This window comes from Myotis lucifugus, unplaced genomic scaffold, assembly GCF_000147115.1.
Source record: "Myotis lucifugus unplaced genomic scaffold, Myoluc2.0 scaffold_304, whole genome shotgun sequence".
NCBI classification, from domain to species: domain Eukaryota; kingdom Metazoa; phylum Chordata; class Mammalia; order Chiroptera; family Vespertilionidae; genus Myotis; species Myotis lucifugus.
The window spans coordinates 1,003,112-1,023,749 of NW_005871352.1; the positions used below are offsets into that span (position 1 = coordinate 1,003,112).

Sequence of the window (20,638 nt, forward strand, 5' to 3'; positions counted from 1 at the left end):
CTCAGCCTGGCCTGCACCCTCTTGCAGTCCGGGACCCATCACTCCTTACCGCCCGCCTGAGAGCACACTGACCACCAGGAGGAAGCTCCTGCGTTGAGTGTCTGTCCCCTGGTGGCCAGTGCGTGTCATAGCAACGGGTCATTCTGCCATTTGGTCTATTTGCATATTAGGATTTTATTATATACTAGAGGCCCGGTGCACGAAATTCGTGCACTGGGGGGGCGGTTCCCCCAGCCTGGCCTGTGCCCTCTCACAGTGTGGGAGCCCCGAAATCGATTGCCCCAAAGAGGTAGGCCCCACCCACCCATAAGGGGTTCCTTGATGGATTGCCCCAAAGAGGTATGCTGGAGCCACGGGCCCACCTCCGCGCCACACACACAGCGTCAAGCCCTTGTCCACTCACATGTACACGCAGCCCCGCCCACCCGCGCATGCCCACTGCGCACGCAGCTTCCTGGTGATCGCTTGTTGTGGTGTGAGGGCATCATGGAGTCAGGGTGTGATGAACACATAGGCTTTTATTAATAGTATAGAAGATATATATATATATAAGATAGGTTAGCTGTTGATGGGATGGATCATGTAAGTGTTAGGGATAATATAATTTGTGTGTGTGTGTGTGTGTGTGTATCCTATATAATAAAAGGGTAATATGCAAATTGACTGAAAGGCAGAACGACTGGTCGCTATTACACACACTGACCACCAGGGGGCAGACACTCAATGCAGGAGCTGCCCCCTGATGGTCAGTGCGCTCCCACAAGGGGAGTGCTGCTCAGCCCGAGGCCAGGTTCACAGCTGGCGAGCGCAGCGACCGTGGCAGGAGCCTCTCCCGCCTCTCCGGCAGTGTTAAGGATGTCCGACTGATCGGACATCCCCTGAGGGCTCCCAGATTGTGAGAGGGTGCAGGCCGGGCTGAGGGGCCGCTTCCCCACCCACTGAGTGCACGAATTTCGTGCACCGGGCCTCTAGAGTGTGTGTGTGTGTGTGTATATATATACACACACACACACACACACACACATACATGATAGGTTAGCTGTTGATGGGATGGATCATGTAAGTGTTAGGGATAATATAATTTGAATCCACAAATTGATCTTCCCAAACCTGCTTTTCCTAGATCAGTCTTCCCCATTTTGCTAGGCAGTTAGCCAAGCCATTGCCTTGATTTCTCTCTTTTGTTTGCACTCCAGGGTCAGTCTGTCAGCAAGTTCCTTCAACTCCACTTCCAAAACATACCCTGAATCCAACTACTTCTCATTATTACCATCTCCACTCTCTTGGCCTCCCTGTTTCCTCTCCCACACTTCCCATCTACCACCATCTAGTTTCCATAAAACTACCAGAGTGGTCTTTTTAAAACACAAATTTTTGTGCTCTCCTGCTTTAAAACATTTGTGGTGTTTCCAAATCCACTTAGAATAATATTCAGACTTTGAACCTTGCTTATAAAACCCTATATGAGCTGCCATGTCTACTATTTTGAGCTCATCATGTATCGTTTCCACTTCCTTACTCTGCCTCTGCTTTCTTTTTATTGGAACAGCCTAGTTGATTGGAGTGTTGTCCCATACACCAAAAGGTTGCGGATTTCATCCCCAATCAAGGCAACTGATGGATGTTTCTCTTACATGGATGTTTCTATCTTTCTAAAAATACCAATAAAAACATCCTCGGGTGAGGATTAAAATTAAACAAAACAGTCCAAGATTAAACTAGGTCTTCTATTCTACTTGAAGTACTACTTTTCATGATCTTTGCTCAGGAGATTCTTGGTCATTCAGATTTCAATTTAAATGTTGTGTCCTCAGAGAGACCCATTTCTGACTACCTAATTTAAAGTAGACACCCAGGCGCTGGTTATTTTAGTTCTCTGCATAGGACATGTGACTGCTTGATACTTATTTATTTATATATATTTGTTTGTTTAAGGTCAGTCTCTCCTACAGTGTAAGATCCATGAGAATAGTGATCTGTCTTCACTGCCATATTTCAACACCTGGAACAGTATATTCTTTGTACAGATGAATATTATAATTGTCTTTCTGTTGTCTTTGTATAAGAATGACAAATCAATATCTATATAATTATTGTATTATACATTCTTTTCCCACAACCAAAAAACCTATAGACATTTTCTCCCTTGAATACTGTTAGAGAAAATTGTAAGGCCAGCCTGATATTTTTCTTCTTACAGGTAGGTGACTTGTTGCTTCTGCCTGATTGTTTGTGGCACCAAGTGCTGCCTGCATATCTTCTCTAAGCTCTGATGTGCAGAAAATACAGCCTTAATCTTTATTATACCTTTAGATTTTTATTCATGGTTAGTAGTGATTTTAATTTTAAAAATTAGTCACCTGAGAAATAAAATGCCAGGTTCTAAATGAGTTTAAGTATATATACTTTTCTTTTTAGAAAACAGTTTCATTTATTTTCATCATCTGTGCTTTAGAATTGAGGAATTGATCTTCTGTTTGTGATGGTGATTTTATTTATTTGGGTTGTTTCATTACTTTTTTTGATATATTTTTATTGATTTCAGAGAGGAAGGGAGAGGGAGAGAGAAATATCAATGATGAGAGATAATCATCGATTGGCTGCCTCCTGCACACGCCACACTGGGGATCGAGCCTGCAACCTGGGCATGTGCCCTTGACCGGAATCAAACCTGGGACCCTTCAGTCTACAGGCTGACGCTCTATCCACTGAGCCAAACCAGCTAGGGTATTACATTTTAATTGTGGAGTTTTTTTCCTTTTGTCTCTTGCCTTTAAAAGAAATGTTTTCTGTATGACCATAGATTTTTACAGCATGGTGTTTTAGCATTTTCAGTAAAGCCAGAGTAGATGGTGTTTTTCACATTTCACAATAGACCTAAGGGAATGTTTAGATAAAAAATCTGACGGTATGCTAAAGAATTATTTCATCATTCAGTTCAGATATGTCAGATAATTCTGGAGACAGCTGTATTTCAGAAATGAATTCAGCTTTTTAAAAAATTGCACTTAAGCCAGTACATTACAAAAGTGCTTCCTTATATTGATTTAACAGATGAGCTGGTTTAGAATTGTTTTTAGACATGAAAAGATAATTATTTGCCAGTATGACTTACAAAAAGCCTTATGTCTGATTCATTATAAACAAAACTTTTTTTTAAGTAAATGAAATTGCAGCTATAAACTCAATAATACTTTTCACTTCAGTTAAAAATAATTAAAGTTTATAGTAATTTTAGAGCCTTGAATTTTATTACTGATTTACTGACTTAACCCCTGGCAATTTACATTTATATTATATTTAAAATTTTACTGAAAATTTGCCTTTGAGGCTTTTCCTAATACTCATAAAAATTCTAAAGTGAACATTAGCGTTAACAATAAAAATAAATTGGCACAGAGAGTTGGTTTTCTAATTAGTCACAAAATCAATTGAAAAAGATAAGTCAGCATTCCTTCCTAGGTCCTCATGTTTTTCTTATTCTTTTTATACACAGACAAATGATTATTTTTTTAAAAATATATTTTAGTGATTTTTTACAGAGAGGCAGGGAGTGGAATAGAGAGTTAGAAACATCGATGAGAAACATCGATCAGCTGCCTCCTGCACGCCCCCTACTTGGGATGTGCCCGCAACCAAGGTACATGCCCTTGACCAGAATCGAACCTGGGACCCTTCAGTCCGCAGGCCGACTCTCTATCCACTGAGCCAAACCGGTTAGGGCCAAATGATTATTTCTAAGAATGATTTAACCATTTCTGTATTACATTTTAATAGTAGCTGCTTATTAAATATGATACCATCTTACAGATAAAGTTTGACATACCAGTGATTAGTATTGAAAGTAAATAATGTATATTAGTGATACTGTTTTGATTTTTAGTTGCATTTTCTATCTCTTTGTTCAGGCATCAGAACTACCCCAGAACAGGAGGCAGGTATTATGATGATGTTTATCACCATGTTTTCCTGTCCTTGTCTGAATTTCAGCTAGACCTCTAACTCAATTTACAGATGTTCAGTTGCTCAAACAAGTTTGTAGTTAATAGCAGCCAATAGCCAGAACAGGAGCAAGATTCTTAGGACAGTTAATCATCAGAATCCTACTTTCCCTTCCCCTCTCTCCTCTCTTCTAATTATCCTTCTTTTATGGTGAAACTATATGATAATATTTTAAAGTTATGCAAATTATAGTTTGTTGAAAACTGTAAGTCTTACTTACAGGGATGGGATTTAATAAAATTACCACCCAGAGTCATTAATACAGTATACTTTTCCTTGCTTGTTTTTTTAAATGCTAAATTGAAGTAATCATGAAATAGTTCAGTATGTTTAAATAAAATAACAGTTTTTAAAAAATAAGTAAGAATCTTTAAGTATCTTTTAATAGATGTTTAAAACGTTTCTCACTTTTGTCTTGTTTCCTGGATAAGCACAGAAAGAAGAACAAATTTTTAAAAAGTCAATGTCTATAAGGATTTAAACAGCTGTTAGTTTGCCTTGTTAATGTTCTTCAAAGAAATTCCAAAGTAGGGGCTTTGGCCAAATGGGACAAATGTCAGCTATCCTAGTTAAGTGTTACGTTCTTGCTGTTCACTATTTGCTCTTATTTTCAAATCTAATAATTTCGATTTTTAAAAATAATCTGTAGAGTAAAACATTAGTATACTATCTTCAGTATTTGGAAAGCTCAAGCCTGAATTGGTGGAAAATGTTAATTTGAGGTCACAAAAGCCCCCAAATATGTTCTTTTACATAATAGTTATAGAAAACTAATACGGTTAGATATTTCCTGCTATTTAAATAGGTAAAAATCACTTAATTCTAGGGTACTCTTTTTCAGTTAGATTCCAGTTTGTTTTTGAACACAAGATAAAGTTGAAATGTAAATATTTTCTGTTACTAATAAAAAAGGTGAACTACAATGCCAGGTTCTAAATTAGTGAATTTAAAATGGATAGGATTTTTCTGTTTAGTTGAATTTTCAGAGTCTAAGATTGGCATCCCAAAGAAATTGTTTTGTTAGAATTGACTGTCCTATTTATTTGCATTCTTCATTCATTTTGCTCAATTGAAAAATTATTCTTTTTCAGTATTGCTTTGGCTGTTTAGGGTATATCCTTCCATTTGTTTGTATTGTCTTTGATTTTTTTCTTCAGTGTCTGAGAGTTTTCTGAGTACAGGTCTTTTATTTCCTTAGTTAAATTTATTCCTAGGCAATTTTTAATTTTGATGGAATTGTTTTCTTAATTTTTTCTGATTGTTCGTTACTGGTATATAAAAATGTATTCTTTTTATACACAGACAAATGATTATTTCTAAAAATCATTAACCATTTCTGTAGCTCAGAATGCAATCAATTTCTTTATTAATTTTACATCCTGCTACTTTACCAAATTTATTTATTAGTTCTAATGCTTTTTGGAGGAGTCTTTAGGGTTTTCTATAATTGTACTTCGTCATCTGCAAACAACAACAATAAATATTGCTTGTCTTGAATTGGAATCGCACTGTGTGTGTTGCTTTAAAAACCTCGGGTTTTTTTGCCCTGGCCAGTGTTGCGCATCGGCCTGTGCACCCAAGGGTGTCCAGGGCTGGGGTGTGTTCAAGAGGCAGCCAGTCTATTTGTCTCTCTCTCTCTCTCTCTCTCTCCTTTACCCTTTCCCCCTTTTCCTCTTCCTCCCTCCCTCCCTCCCTTCCACTCTCTCCAAAAATCAATGGGAAAAATATCCTCTGGTGGGGATTAGCAAAAACAAACAAAAACTCTTGGAATAATAGTTGCAAATGTGTCCTTGGGTGGCACACCCAGTCACATAGCAGAAGGTAAGATAGTCTCTCACTTTAACTCAAGCTTGAAAGAATTCCCACACATAAAGCTCCAAGAAATATTAGCTCAAGAGTCAAAAATCACAGAAGACACAGGAATTAAGGTGCTTTGAGCAAGAGCTAGCAGAAACAACAAGCAGAACAGAACTATTAAGACATCAGATTTTGGAATTACATACGATATGATTAGAAAAATAAAAGAGTGGTTTGAAACTATGAGTAAAAAGTAATAAATTGCTAAAAGAAAGACAAGCAGATTTGAAAAATAACCAAATTGATGTTCTGAAAATGAAAAATAATTATATATTTAAAATTCAATAGATGTAACAAAGTTAGATATAGATTGAATGAAGAAACTATGCAAAACATAGCTCAAAGAAGCAAAAATATGGAAGAATATAAAATAAGTGCAAGATAGAGTGAAAAGATCTAACTTAGGTCTAATTAAGGATACAATTTGACAAAGGCATTTGGAGCATTTCTATTGAAAATTTTTCAGAACTCAGAGAAAACACCAAATATTTAAGAATTTCAACCAGAATAAATAAGAAATGCCCATGTGCAAATGTAGTGGTGAAACTGCAGAATATTTAAGACGAAATATATTTTTTTTATTTTAATGTGTTTTTATTGATTTTAGAGAGAGAAGAAAATCGCCTGGAGGGGCAAGAGCCCCAAATGGTTCATAATGGAGTGCCAGAATGTATCTAACAACTATAAGTTCCCATAAATAATATTTCATGTTAATATAACTTTTTCTTGTTAACTCATATAGGTTTGTGATAGATAGATTGGAAAATGCAAATCAAAAGAAGAAAGCAAAGTTACTTTTAATTTTACTACCCAGACATATATGTGGTGTATGTTTTTAAAACGTTTTTTCTATATACGTATGTACTTACATAATTATATAAACTATCCCTACACTTAATATAACATGAACATATTTTCATATCAAAACCTGTTTTTAACTATATTATATCTATAACTATACCATAAGTTATTTAATCATTCTCTAATTGTTAAGTCACACTGTAGAGAACATTTATCTGCATATCTCAAGAAAAAAATTTTTGAAGCAAAATTATGAGTTCAAAGATTTTGTACATTATTATGGCTTCTGGTTTTATAGAAAGAATGTACCAGTTTATATTCCCTTTGAAGTAGTAAGAATTCCTCATCTCTAATATTTATTGTAAAGTTTTCCATCCTTCCCATATATAGAGACTCAAAATCTAACATGATGACCAAGCTATTATTTTGTTTTTCAGGAGATGATTTTTCTTTGATTCAGCAAGAAATATTTATGGTTAAAGAATGTAAACATTGCAACATTGTTGCCTACTTTGGGAGCTATCTCAGGTAAAAAAAAAAAAAAGCTTCTAATCTCTCTTTGTATTTCTTTGCTACCACTCTCCCTCCCTTTTATGTCAGTGCTGTTATACATACAAATTTTAAAAATTATATTGTCTAAAGTTCTAAAATTTCTCAGGTTCTCTTATTGTTTCCCTCTATATTAATAGTAACACCTCCATTTATGCAATTATGCCTTATCTGGCCACCTTAATGAAATATTATGAATGATTACAAGTAAGTGTTTTAGCTTATAAAAGTTGTCATATTCCAAACTATGTAAGATGGGAACAATGCTGAAGTCAGTATGTTTTCTGTAGCTTGAAGAGAGATTGCCATACCCCAATTAATTCAGTAAAAAGGAAAAATAAAAATAAAAGAGAGAGACTGCCAGGGCAATTTTCTGTTGTAATAATTCATCCTAAATCTTGGTGTGCTGAGCGTTCACAGTTGTGAGTGGTTGAGAATTACTAGCTAATATACTTTTCTTTCTCTTTCATATTAGTCGGGAAAAACTGTGGATTTGTATGGAATACTGTGGTGGCGGATCACTTCAAGATATTTACCATGGTACTATTAATTTGTTTTTATATTTTGAGACTGACTCTGATTTTAATGGTTGTTATTTGACATGTCTAGTTAACCAGGGATATTAACAGGTAGATTTACTGTTTTACACTCATCTGTTCTGTTTTTGGAGTATTGCATAAAAGAAATTTAAATTTAATTTTTTGTTTATTCAGTTAAATTTGCTGGAGCCCGAACTGAGAAAGTCAAATGTACTTGAACAATCCAAATTTTACTTTTTAGATGTAGTCTTTTAGGAAAGTATTTTTTCTACCAATAAAACTGCCTAAACTTCCTTGTAAGTAAGAATTAAAATGCAAAGGGTAATTCTCTCATAAAATAAATTATGTATCTGTCTTAATATTTTAACCTGCTATCTAGGAAAGCAATTTAGTTGTTGCTATAATATTTTTGTTTAGCATTCTGTTAATTTAGGCAGTTTTTTTCAGTTGAATTTGATTTTGTCTCATAATATTATATAGAAATAGTTTTTCTTTTGTCTCTACAGTTTAGCTTCCAGTTTGTTTTGTTGTTGACAATTTCCTGAATTTCTAGAGTTTATGAGACTAAGCATAGATCTTTATAAAATAACTTTATTTAACTGGATATAGAATAGTAAAACTATTGCAACCATGTGTTGTATAATTTATTATGTATTTTTAAATATTTAAGGAGTCCTTTTTAATGTTTCTATGCTGAAATCTTTATATTGAAAGCCTTATCAAATTTCATGCAATTTACAGATGCAGTTTACAAATGAAACCGTAGTACTTCTAAAAACAAGTGCTATAGCCATTGAAATAATATATGTAGATTGTAGAGGTCAAATTTTTAATTGTCAGTCAATAGAGCAGTGGTTAAATATATACTGCATCTATAATATGGAATACTATGAAGCAGTTAAAAAGATGCAGTAGTTCCATTTATATTGTCTGGGGTATATTGCCCCAAGGACATTTTTTAAAATATATTTTATTGATTTTTTACAGAGAGGAAGGGAGAGGGATAGAGAGTTAGAAACATCGATGACAGAGAAACATCGATCAGCTGCCTCCTGCACACTCCCTACTGGGTATGTGCCCGCAGCCAAGGTACATGCCCTTGACCGAAATCGAACCTGGGACCCTTGAGTCCACAGGCCGATGCTCTCTCCACTGTGCCAAACCGGCCTGGGCAAGGACATTTTTTTAAATGGAAAAAATGAATCATGAAAAAATTTGTATAACATAATCAATCATACTTAGACTTTTTAAAAGTATACGTACGAATGTCAATGCACACCAAAATAAAAGGAAACATATCTAATTGATAAGTCATTACCTCTAGGGAGGAGAAGTGGGACTCATAAGTAAAAATTTGAATTATAATATAAATGTATTGATGTCTTATTTAATTATACATTAATAAATATAATAATCTAATTTTATCACAACAAATAAGCCATGACAAAAAAAGGTTGTGATGTCTAAACTCTGGCAACTGCCTCTTTTTTTTTATTTTTTATTTTTTAGAGAGGGAGAAAAGGGGAAAGAGAGAGAGAAAGAGAGGTAACATCGATAGGTTGCCTTCTATACATGCCCTGAGTGGGGATTGACTCTTTTTATTTAAAATAATATTTAATACCACATAGTTGCAAATATACAAAATAATTAAGTGTTTAAAGCAAAAACTAATCTCATGTTTTAAAAGAGAAAAATAAGGTTTATTTTCTTATTTAGTAGTCTTTTATTTTCTTATGTATTATATCATACTAGAATGACTATTCTCTTTTATTTTACCCTGTTGTTGATTTTAAAGAATTATTGATAGAAAATAGCTTATGCCACTTGATTTAAAAGTATTTTCTGTGGCCATGACTGGGTAGCTCAGTTGCTTAGAGTGTCATCCTGATACGCCAAGGTTGTGGGTTTGATCCCCAGTCAGGGCACATATAAGAATCAACCAATGAATGCATTTTATAAGTGGAACAATAGATTGATGTCTTCCTCTCTCTCTCCCCATCTCCCTCTCTTCTCTCTCTCTCTCTCTCTCTCTCTCTCTCTCTCCCTCTCCCTCTCCCTCTCCCTCTCCCTCTCCCTCTCTCTTTCCCTCTCTCCCTCTCCTTTTCCGTTTTCCCTTCCTCTCACTCTCTAAAAATCAATAAAAACAAAAACTAAAAAAGTATTTTCTACGATTTTATGAAGAATTATTATCTTTCATATAGAGTTTTTATACAGTAATTATAATTTTTATTCATTGCACTATTACAGAATGAGAACCCAAGAATATGGATAAATAAAACTATATAGTTGGCATTTTTTCATTACTTCTTGTGTTCAATTAAAGAATTGTTTTGAGACATTAATTTTATCTTCATGAAGTTTCTACTTTCCATTATTAAAATCTGGTATTTGTTGAATTGAATCGAATCTTAAGTAGTATTCATTTCTGTAAATAGTATATTAACATAGTAATCAAGAGCCTCTACACCAGTGGTTCCCAAACTTATTTGGCCTACCACCCCCTTTCCAGAAAAAATATTACTCAGCCCCTGGAAATTAATTTTTTTAAAATTTTAATAGCAGTTACTCATCGCCCCCAAATGCACCTGTGGCCATCACCGCCCCCCTGGATCTCTGCAGCGCCTACCAGGGGACGGTAGCGCCCACTTTGGGAATCACTGCTCTACACTTATAATAAACTGTTAATAAAGTGGCTTTTCTTTTACTATGATTTCCCAGGTTACTAAGAATCAAAAGTTTATGTTTCAGAGTAGGTGTAGAGAATCAGTGATTAAAATGTGCAGTAAAATATTTCTCTTAAGATTAAAAGGAAGTACCTCATTTGGTTTCACTGTCAGCACACACCACTCTAGATTTCAAATATTGGGTACATGCAGAAGGATTTTGTATTTCATAATAGGGAGAGATCTGGTTGCCAGAAGTGATCTGCCTGCTTTTTTAAACTCTTAGATAAGGTCCTGGATCAAGCCTCTCTATTTTGACAGCTGTAGTAAAGAATTATACTAAAGAAATAATATCTTACCATGGCCTTTGTGGCTCAGTTGGTTGGGTATTGTCCTGTGCACTGAAAGGTTGGCTTCAATTCCTGGTCAGGGCACATGCCTGGGTTGCCAGCTTGATCCACAGTAAGGGCATGCAGGAGGCAGCCGATTAATGATATGCTCTCATCATTAATGTTTCTATCTCTCTCTCACCCTTCCTTTCTCTGAAATCAATTAAAAAATTAATAGTAGCCAAAACCGGTTTGGCTCAGTGGATAGAGCGTCGGCCTACGGACTGAAAGGTCCCAGGTTCGATTCCGGTCAAGGGCATGTACCTGGGTTGCGGGCGTGTGCAGGAGGCAGCTGATCGATGTTTCTCTCTCATTGATGTTTCTAGCTCTCTATCTCTCTCCTTTCCTCTCTGTAAAAAATCAATAAAATATATTTAAAAAATAAATAAATAAAAATAAAAAATTAATAGTAGACTATTTTTTTATATATATATTTTATTGATTTTTTACAGAGAGGAAGGGAGAGGGATAGAGAGCCAAAAACATCGATCAGCTGCCTCCTGCACACCCCCCACTGGGGATGTGCCCGCAACCAAGGTACATGCCCTTGACTGGAATCGAACCTGGGACCCTTGAGTCCATAGGCTGACGCTCTATCCACTGAGCCAAACTGGTTAGGGCAATAGTAGACTATTTTTAATCTGATGTATTCAAATGTATTACAATGTGGTCTTTTTTTTTTTCTTTCTAGTTACTGGACCATTATCAGAATTGCAAATAGCCTATGTATGCAGAGAAACTTTACAGGTACTACATTTACTTATGTAGCTAAAAGGCAGTTCTCCTTTTACAATTGAAAACTATAAAATGGTGATGTGCACAAAAAAGTTTGAAAACCAATCTTTTTCTGTTAACTTCTCATATTGTAATTCTGTAAGCCTAGTTATTTCTTTCATGAATGATTGATAGGAATTCTTTTAAGCTGATGCTGATATACACAGTGGTCTTTGCCATTTTTTCCCCAAAAGAAAATAAATTAGCATAACAATTACCCAGAATGGTATCTGGAAATCCTAGTTCTGTGTGATATTAATAAGAATCATTGATAGCTAAATCTATTTTTATTTTTTGTAAAGAATTTTTGTGAGTTTATTTGAGCAGAATCTTTTTTCTAAAAGCTTGAGAAATATCGTATTATGCAGACGTTTCTTTATTTCAAATCTGTGAGTGCTTTTAATATGTTAAAGTAGGTTGTGAATCTTCCATAGTATACAGTATGCAGCATTTATCCCAATATATCTATCTTTTCAGTGTCCTGAAAGACTACTCATTGAGAAAATTAGCAATTCACAGTTTTGTTCATATACTTTAAAGCATTTAAAAAAGGAAGAGGGTTATTAAGTTGTAGTGCTTGTGTTTTTTATTTTGTTAATTTACAACTGATCATTATTAATTGATGCTTCTATCCTTACATTTCCTAGATTGTATAGTTTGTTCAGAATGTAATAAATGGTTCTGTGTGTTCTTCCATATAGAGGAGATTGACCTGATTTCAGAGAAAGCTCTAGTCATTTTAAAAAGATTTGGTTTCCACATGCTTTAAAAGACATACCATGTTAAATCTTACTGTTAGATATATGAAAGGAAATTATATATATATATATATATATATATATATATATTTCTTAACATTTCACATAACATAGAAATCTCTTTGTATCCAAATACAATACAAAGCTAATCATATACTCATAGCAAAGAATTATTGACAGAATAAATTTTTTATATTTTAATTTGCAAAGGTCATTGCTTGTATAGTAATGGACAGAGTACAGAATGGAAACAGTAACTTGCATTTGCATTCTTGCTCTGGTTTATGACCATAATTTCTTCTATAGTTCTAGTTCCTAAAGGATAAAATGACTCTTTGGAAGAAATGGCCTCCAAGATTAGTTCCAATTTTAAAATTTTATTATTTTTACAAATTTTCACCTCTGTCTGAATGGTTAAAGAAGGTGTGACACACACACACACACACACACACACACACACACAATATTATCCTATCTAATAAAGAGGGACTATGCTAATTGACTGCCCCGCCCTCAAAGATGGCAGCACCCACAGCCAATAAGGAGGGAATATGCTAATTGACTGCCCCACCCTCAAAGATGGTAATTGACTGCCCTGCCCTCAAAGATGGTGGCACCCACAGCCAATAAGGAGGGAATATGCTAATTGAATGCCCCACCCTCAAAGATGCTAATTGACTGCCCTGCCTTCAAAGATGGCAGTGCCCACAGCCAATAAGGAGGGAATATGCTAATTGACTGCCATGCCCTCAAAGATGGTGGTGCCCACAGCCACAAGATGGCGGTTCCCAGTCCCCTCAGCCCTGCTGGGGTGGCAGGCACATGGCAAGGACGAGCTTGCCTCCAGGCAGGCCCGGCTACTCCGAGTGCCTGCCTCCAGAATCCCCCAGTCCCCTCAGCCCCCCAGCCGCCCAGGGCCACCCAAGGCTCAGGTAACCAGGGCCGGCCGAGGCTTGCGCTGCTGGCAGTGGCAGCAGCAGAGGTGTGATCGGGCATCGCCTTCCCCTGATCACCGGGTCACCTCCCGCCCCTGAGGGCTCCTGGACTATGAGAGGGGGCAGGCCGGGCCGAGGGACACCCCCCTCCAGTGCATGAATTTTCATGCACTGGGCCTCTAGTTCAATCATAAAAAGAGGGAATCCTGTCATTTGTGACAACACGAATGAATTTGGAGAACATTTTGCTAAGTGAAATAAGCCAGGAACAGAAAGACAAATAATACTACATGATCTTACTTATCTGTAGAACCTAGTTGAACTTACAGATACAGAAAGTAGAATGGTGGTTACCAGGGTCTGGGCAAAGTTGGGGAAGAAAAATGGGGAGATGTTGATCAAAGAGTATAAAGTTGCAATCATATAGATTGATTAATTACTAATGTATAGCGTGATGACTAAGGTTAATACTGCTATACTGAAAATACGCTAAGAATAGATTTCGGGTGCTCTCTTCACAAACATAGCAACTATGTGAGGAGATGATATGTTAACTACTTTGACTCAAGTAATCAAGTTATCATGTACACCTTAAATATAGGTGTCCAAAAAATGTATACACACACTTTGAATAATTACAAAGGCAGTTTTTATTAAAATACATTTTATTTTCAAAATTGAGCCATCAGCTGTTAAAATGTGTATACATTTTTGGGGGACACCCTGTATATACAGTTTTATTAAATACTAGAGGCCCGGTGCACAAAAATTTGTGCACTGGGGGGGGGGGTCCCTCAGCCCGGCCTGCGCCCATTCACAGTCCAGGACCCCTTGGGGGATGTCCACCTGTCGACTTAGGCCCACTCCCCAGGGGATCAGACCTAAGCTTGCAGTCAGACATCCTTCTGGCAGCCAGGGAGCCCTCAGGGGATGTCCCACTAACGGCTTAGGCCCCCAAGGGATCAGGTATAAACCGTTAGTTGGACATTCTTAGTGCCACCACGGAGAGGCTCCTGCCACCACCACTGCGCTGGCCAGCCATGAGCCAGCTTCTGTCTGAGTGGCACTCCCCATATGGAAGTGCACTGACCACCAGAGGGCAGCTCCTGCATTGAGCGTCTGCCCCCTGGTGGCCAGTGCGCATCATAGCAACCGGTCATTCTGCTGTTCAGTCAATGTGCACATTAGCCTTTTATTATTATTATATAGGATGTCCCTATTTCCCCACTTTTGCCCCCTCTACCCAGCTCTTGCCCCCCACTTCTCTCTGGCCATCACCATACTGTTGTCTGTGTCCATGGGTTGTGCATATATTTTCTCTGGCTAATCCCCTCTTTAAATTCACTTCTTTAAATTTTTATTTTCAGATAAGTGCTTATAACTGCACTATTATATATTTTCTATTATATCATTTAGAATTAAGATATTTTTTAATTTAACCCTTGTAAATTTTAGCACAATTTAATAAATTATGCTAGAAGCAATTAGGAGATTTTTCATGTAATGCAGATACATTTCAATTAATATTTTATTAATTTTTAATTTTTTAATATTTTAATATGAAATCTCATACATGTAAAAAAAAAAAACTATAAAATACTACAGCATATTATATGTACCCTTCACCCAATTTCTTAGGTGTTAATAATTTAAACATAACCATTATACAACTAACAAAATTTAGAATATATTTTTCTTATAATCTCTTTAATGTTACTTAATCCATTTACTTTGTTTTTGTTAATCTTCACCCAAGGATATTTTTCCATTGAATTTTAGAGAGAGTGAAGGGAAAGGGAGAGACACATTGATTGGTTGCCTCCTGCACATGCTTTGATAGGGACTGGGGATCAAGCCAGCAACTGAGGTACATGCCCTTGACTGGAATCGAACCTGGGACCCTTCAGTCCACGGGCTAATGCTCTATCCACTGAGCAAAACAGGCTTCAGCTTAATTCATTTACTTTTCATCTATATGTGTCTTTATTTTTAAAGTGGGTTTTGTTTTTGATTCACCCTCATAATCTGTCTTTTAATTGGTGCATTTATGCCACTGACTTGCAGGGTGCTTACTGATAGCGTTACTGCCATATCAGGCGGCTTCTGGGGCTTCTGGGTCTGCCTGCCTTGCCGCCCGTGACCTGCTGGATGGCGGCGTGCTGGCGGCGCGCGCTGTCCCACCCTGCCTGCAACATGCAAATTAGCCGCCATCTTTGTTGGCGGTTAATTTGCAAAAGAAAAAAAGACAGAAGTTGTCAGAATGGAATAAAGCAAAACATAACTAGATGCTGCCTACAAGAAAATACTTTTATAATGACAAATAGATCGAAAGTTAAAAGAAAATAAATAGATATACCATACTGACTATTCAAAACAATGCTGAGTGGCCATATTAATTTCAGAGAAAGTAGATAGACTTCAGAGCAAAAACTATTACTAAAGAAGGTAATTTTATCAAAAAGCATAACAATCCTAAATATTTATGTTCCTAGTAAAACACAGCTTCAAAATAAATAAGCAAAAACCATAGCACTGCAAGGAAAAATAGATTAATGCACAGTCCGGTACCCCTCTCAAAATAATTTTGTAGAACAAAGGCAGAAAATCAGTAAATATATAGAAAATTTGAAGAACACAATCAACCAACTTGACCTTACTGACATTTTAGTCCAACAACAGTGGGATACATGTGCTTTTCTAAGTGTCCATAGAGCATTTACCAAAATAGACTATATTCTGGGTCATAAAATATGTCTCAATACATTTAAAAGGATTTAAGTAATACAAAGTATTTTCTCTGACCACATGCAATTAAATTAGAAATCAAACTAAATAAAGCACTAATAAATAACATAAGAGTCAAAGAAGAAATCAAAAGAGAAACTAAAAAGTATTTTAAAACCAATGAAATGAAAGCACAACTCATCAAAATTTGGGATGCTGCTAAGGCAGTACTTAGAGGAATGTTTATAACACTAAAAAGGTGTTTTAAGCTCTTTTAGAAAGAAGGAAAAATCTGAAAACAACATCCTCAATTTCCATCTTAAGAAACTGGAAAAAGATGAGCAAATTAAACCCAAAGTAAGCAGAGAAAGAAAATAATGAAGATTAGAGTGCAAATCATTTAAATAGGAAGCAGGAAACATGAGCAAAGCATTGAAACAGAAATATGATTCTTTGAGATTAATAAAACTGATAAACCTCTAGCCACAGTGATTAAGAAAAATAAAAAGGGAAGACACAAATTACTAATATTAGAATTTACAAATATTAAGAGAATAATAGGATAATCAATACCCAAGGAATATTAAGAACAGCTGTATGCCAATAAAGCCTACAACTTAGATAAAATAGAAAATTTCCTAACAAACTACCAAAGCTCAGTCAGTTAGAAATCATCTGAATAGTTTATATCTATTCCCACAAATAAATCTCCAAGTTAGATGATGTCATGGATAAATTCTATCAAACATTTAAGGAAGAAATACTGCCAATTCTATATGAAATCTTCTAGAAAACTGAAGAGTAGAGAATACCTCCCTAATCATTTTATGGGCCAGCATTGATTTGAAGCCAAAGTTAGACATTACAAGAGAACAAAACTGCAGACTAATATCCTATGTAATAAAAGGCCAGGGACTATAAGCGTAATGACTGCTCGACCAGTCGCCATGAGGTGCCTTGGCCCCCTTTTGGTTCCCTCCCTTCCCCCCTTTTTCCCCCTTTTCCCCCCCCCCCCCCCCCCCCCGCAGGCGAACAGGGAACCACAGGGAAGCAGGTGGGTGGCAGCAGGGTGGGAAGGGACTGGCGAGCTGGCAGAACAGCTGACCTCTTGGTCCCTCCCCCTGGCCCACAGGCTCCGATGGATCAGCAATGGGGAACCGGGGAACTGGGGTGGGTGGCAGGAGGACCTGGCTGGCTGTCAGGCCGCTGAGATCCCCAGCTCATCCCCAGCTGCTCGGGGGCTCAGGCCGGCGGGAAAGCGGGCACTGGTAACTTCACCTCCATGTGCGTGCGCCAGGCCAGCCACTGATGGAACGTCCTGCCTGCTCAGGGCCGTTCACATGGGTGCTGCCGCTGGCTACCGCCGCTGCCATTGCTACTGGGGTTTGCGGCACTGACAGAAGCTGCAGGGCGCGCCTGTAACCTACCCGCCCCAGCGGCCGATGGGGCGTTCGGCCTGGGGACTGGCAAATGGGCAGAAGATGGCCCTGATTACAGGCTAGGGCTAGGCCTAGCCCAGGGGTGGGCAAACTTTTTGACTCGAGGGCCACAATGGGTTCTTAAACTGGACCAGAGGGCTGGAACAAAAGCATGGATGGAGTGTTTGTGTGAACTAATATAAATTCAAAGTAAACATCATTACATAAAAGGGTACGGTCTTTTTTTTTTTTTTTTTTTAGTTTTATTCATTTCAAGCGGGCCGTAGTTTGCCCACGGCTGCCCTAGACCCTACCCGCACAATTTCGTGCGCTGGGCCTCTAGTCCTTCATAAACATAGATGCAGAAATTAAAAAGGAAAATAAAATGTTAACAAAGGCAATTCATGTATATAAAAAGGATAATACATCATGAATAAGGCGGGGTGGAGGGCAGTATCCTAGAATGCAATGTTGTTTTAACATTCAAAAATCATTTCAAGTAATTGTCCATATTAGCAAGCAAAAAGAAAAACCACATGATTGTCTAGACACAGAAAAAGCATTTAGCAAAATAAAACATTCATTTGTGATAAAAGTTCTCAGTATACTGGGAATAGAATGGAACTTGTTTAACTTGATAAAGAGCAGCTATGAAAAACCTACAACTGTGTCATTCTGAATGGTAAAGATTAGATGCTTTTACACCAAGGTCAATCCAGGCAATGTGTCTGTTTTCACAACTTCTTTTCAACATTGTGCTAGAGATTTTGGCCATTGCAAAAAGAAAAAACAATGAAGTTAAAGGCATCCATATTAGAAAGTAAGAAGTAAAACTGTTTTTATTCACTATAAAATTATCTATGTAGAAAATGGAATTGAATCTACAAAGTAGCTACTAGAGCTAATAAGTATAGCTAGAAAGGTTGTAGGATTCAAGATCAATATACAAAATCAGTTGGATTTCTATACACTAGAAATTCTAGAAGTGAAAGGAAAAAATATTTTTATAATGAATTAATTTGTACTTTAATAAATAAATGCTCAGGCACAAAGTAGAAGATATAATAAGACAGGCAGATGCTTGTACCTATTTGTAATGAATAAGATTGGATTTAAGAAAAGTAAGAAAGTATTTACCTGAATACTGTTGAACTTTTATCTTTGTAGTTGACATTTAGAAATAAAGGTTAAACAAATATGCTTATACATATCCTTAAAATCCTGTAAATTGAATAAACACAAATGCAGGCTGAGACAGATGTGTTGACTCAAATACCACGACAGAGGAGAAAATTTTGCAGTGTTGAGTTAAGCAAAGCCTTTTCAGATATAACAGGAAAAGCATGATCCATAAAATAAAAACTTGCTAAATTATACTTTGTCAAAACTAAAACTCTCTTCTTCAAGAGGCACTGTTAAGAGAATAAAAGGACAATACTAAAAGTAGAAATTTGCAAATAATATACCTGACCAGGGACTTATATCCACAGTATATAGAGAACTCTCAAAACTCAATAAGAAAACAACAACCCAGTAGGCAAATGGACAAAAGACTTAACCAGACACTTCACCAAAGAAGATATATGGATGGAAAAGATGCTCAATATCATTAGTTATTAAAAAGTGTGCATTAAAGCCACAGTGAAATACCACTACACACCAATTAGAATGGCTAAAATAAAAAATAAAAAAACTGACTTAGGAAGGTTGGTGAGGATGTGGATTAACGGGAACTCTCATGCACTTCTGGTTTCAATGTTGAATTGTACAGCTGCTTTGAAAGACAGTTTGGCATTCACCAGAAGTTTAACTTGTACCACTGTATGATCCAGTTTGTTAACACTGCTAGGTATTTACCCATGAGGGAAAAAATCATGCAACAACTGTACATGAATCTTCACAGCAGATTTATTTATAACTATAGGCCTGATGCACAAAATTCATGCAAAAGTAGGCCTTCCTTCCCCCGGCTGCCGGCACTGGCTTCCCTCTGGCACCCGGGACCCGGGCCTCCCTCATTTGGAAGATTGTCCAGTCTAATTAGCATATTACGCTTATATTATTATAGATAGCCAAAACCTGGAAACATCCCAAATGTCTGTCAGTAGGTAAATGGATAAACAAATTTTGGTATATCTGTATAACGGACTACTACTCAGTAATAAAGAAGAATGAAGTATTGATGTATACATTACAAGGAATGTCATATTAATTATTATGAAAGAGCCAGACAAAAAAGAATATGCTGAATGATTTCTTTTACATAAATTCTAGAAAATTCAGAAATGATCTATTATGACAGAAATCAGATCAGTATCAGTGGCTGTTAATATCACTAAAAGACAGCCAGACATTGTGTAATTTCTAGTGGACATTAGCACCTTCTCAGATATCTCAATTTCAGTTCTACAGGACTCTTTGTCCAGGCTTCTAAGTATTAATAATTCCAGCCTCTTCTCTACCCTGCTCCCCCAGGTCCTAGAGTTTTGGTAGCAGCTTCCTGCAGTTGCTGCTGCTGTAATATTTGTTGGCTCTCATTGTTCCTTTTTAGTTCTATAGTTCAAATTACTTACTTTTTTTTTAGTCTCCTGACTAAACTCTGACTAATATAGCACCACCCATGAAGTAATTTTACCAAAATAATTCAATCTTGGGTCTCATCAAGACCCTAGATATAAGTGCTCATTTAGTAGTAATACAGGGGTCAGAGAAACATGTAAAACAGCATCATTAGGATGTAATTAGCAAAATCCAAATCCTGAGAGACTGCACATGATAAACAGCACTTTCTTTAACAAAAACTTACAAGGTAACAGTAATAAGATAAGGCACAGGATTCTATAGATTAAAAGAGAAGTAGGAGTCATTTCAACAAATTGTAGTGTACAAACCTTGTTTGAATCCCACTTTAAATTGTGAATACTGGATATTTGATAGTATTAAATAATTGTTCATTATGAGGGTGTAATAATACAATTGTGGTTATGTATGTTTTTTTAAAGACACTGTCTTAGTTGATGAAATATGAAATCTGAGACTTCAGAATAATATGGTGGTGGAGGGGGAGTGTGTGGTATGTGAGGGTCAGGATGAAACAAGATTGACCTTGAGCCCTAGCTGGTTTGGCTCAGTGGATAGAGCGTCAGCCTGTGGACCAAAGGTTCCCAGGTTCGATTCCGGTCAAGGGAATCCTGATTGCAGGCTCCTCCCCAGCCCAGACCCTGGTCAG

At 36.8% G+C, this 20,638-nt stretch overlaps 1 protein-coding gene across 9 annotated transcripts in view; it reads left to right on the plus strand.

Moving 5' to 3' along the window:
• MAP4K5 (mitogen-activated protein kinase kinase kinase kinase 5) overlaps nt 1–20,638 on the plus strand; it is a 105,006-nt gene that overhangs the window by 23,815 nt on the left and 60,553 nt on the right. For all 9 annotated transcript variants that reach the window (XR_002832027.1, XM_006100239.3, XM_023763840.1 and 6 more), the window contains 3 exons: nt 7,098–7,188; nt 7,685–7,749; nt 11,492–11,547. Coding sequence is in view for 8 of the 9 variants with exons in the window: in XM_006100239.3 (XP_006100301.1) it covers nt 7,098–7,188; nt 7,685–7,749; nt 11,492–11,547 (212 nt within the window). In the remaining variant the exon portion in view is untranslated. The remainder of the gene's footprint in view (nt 1–7,097; nt 7,189–7,684; nt 7,750–11,491; nt 11,548–20,638) is intronic.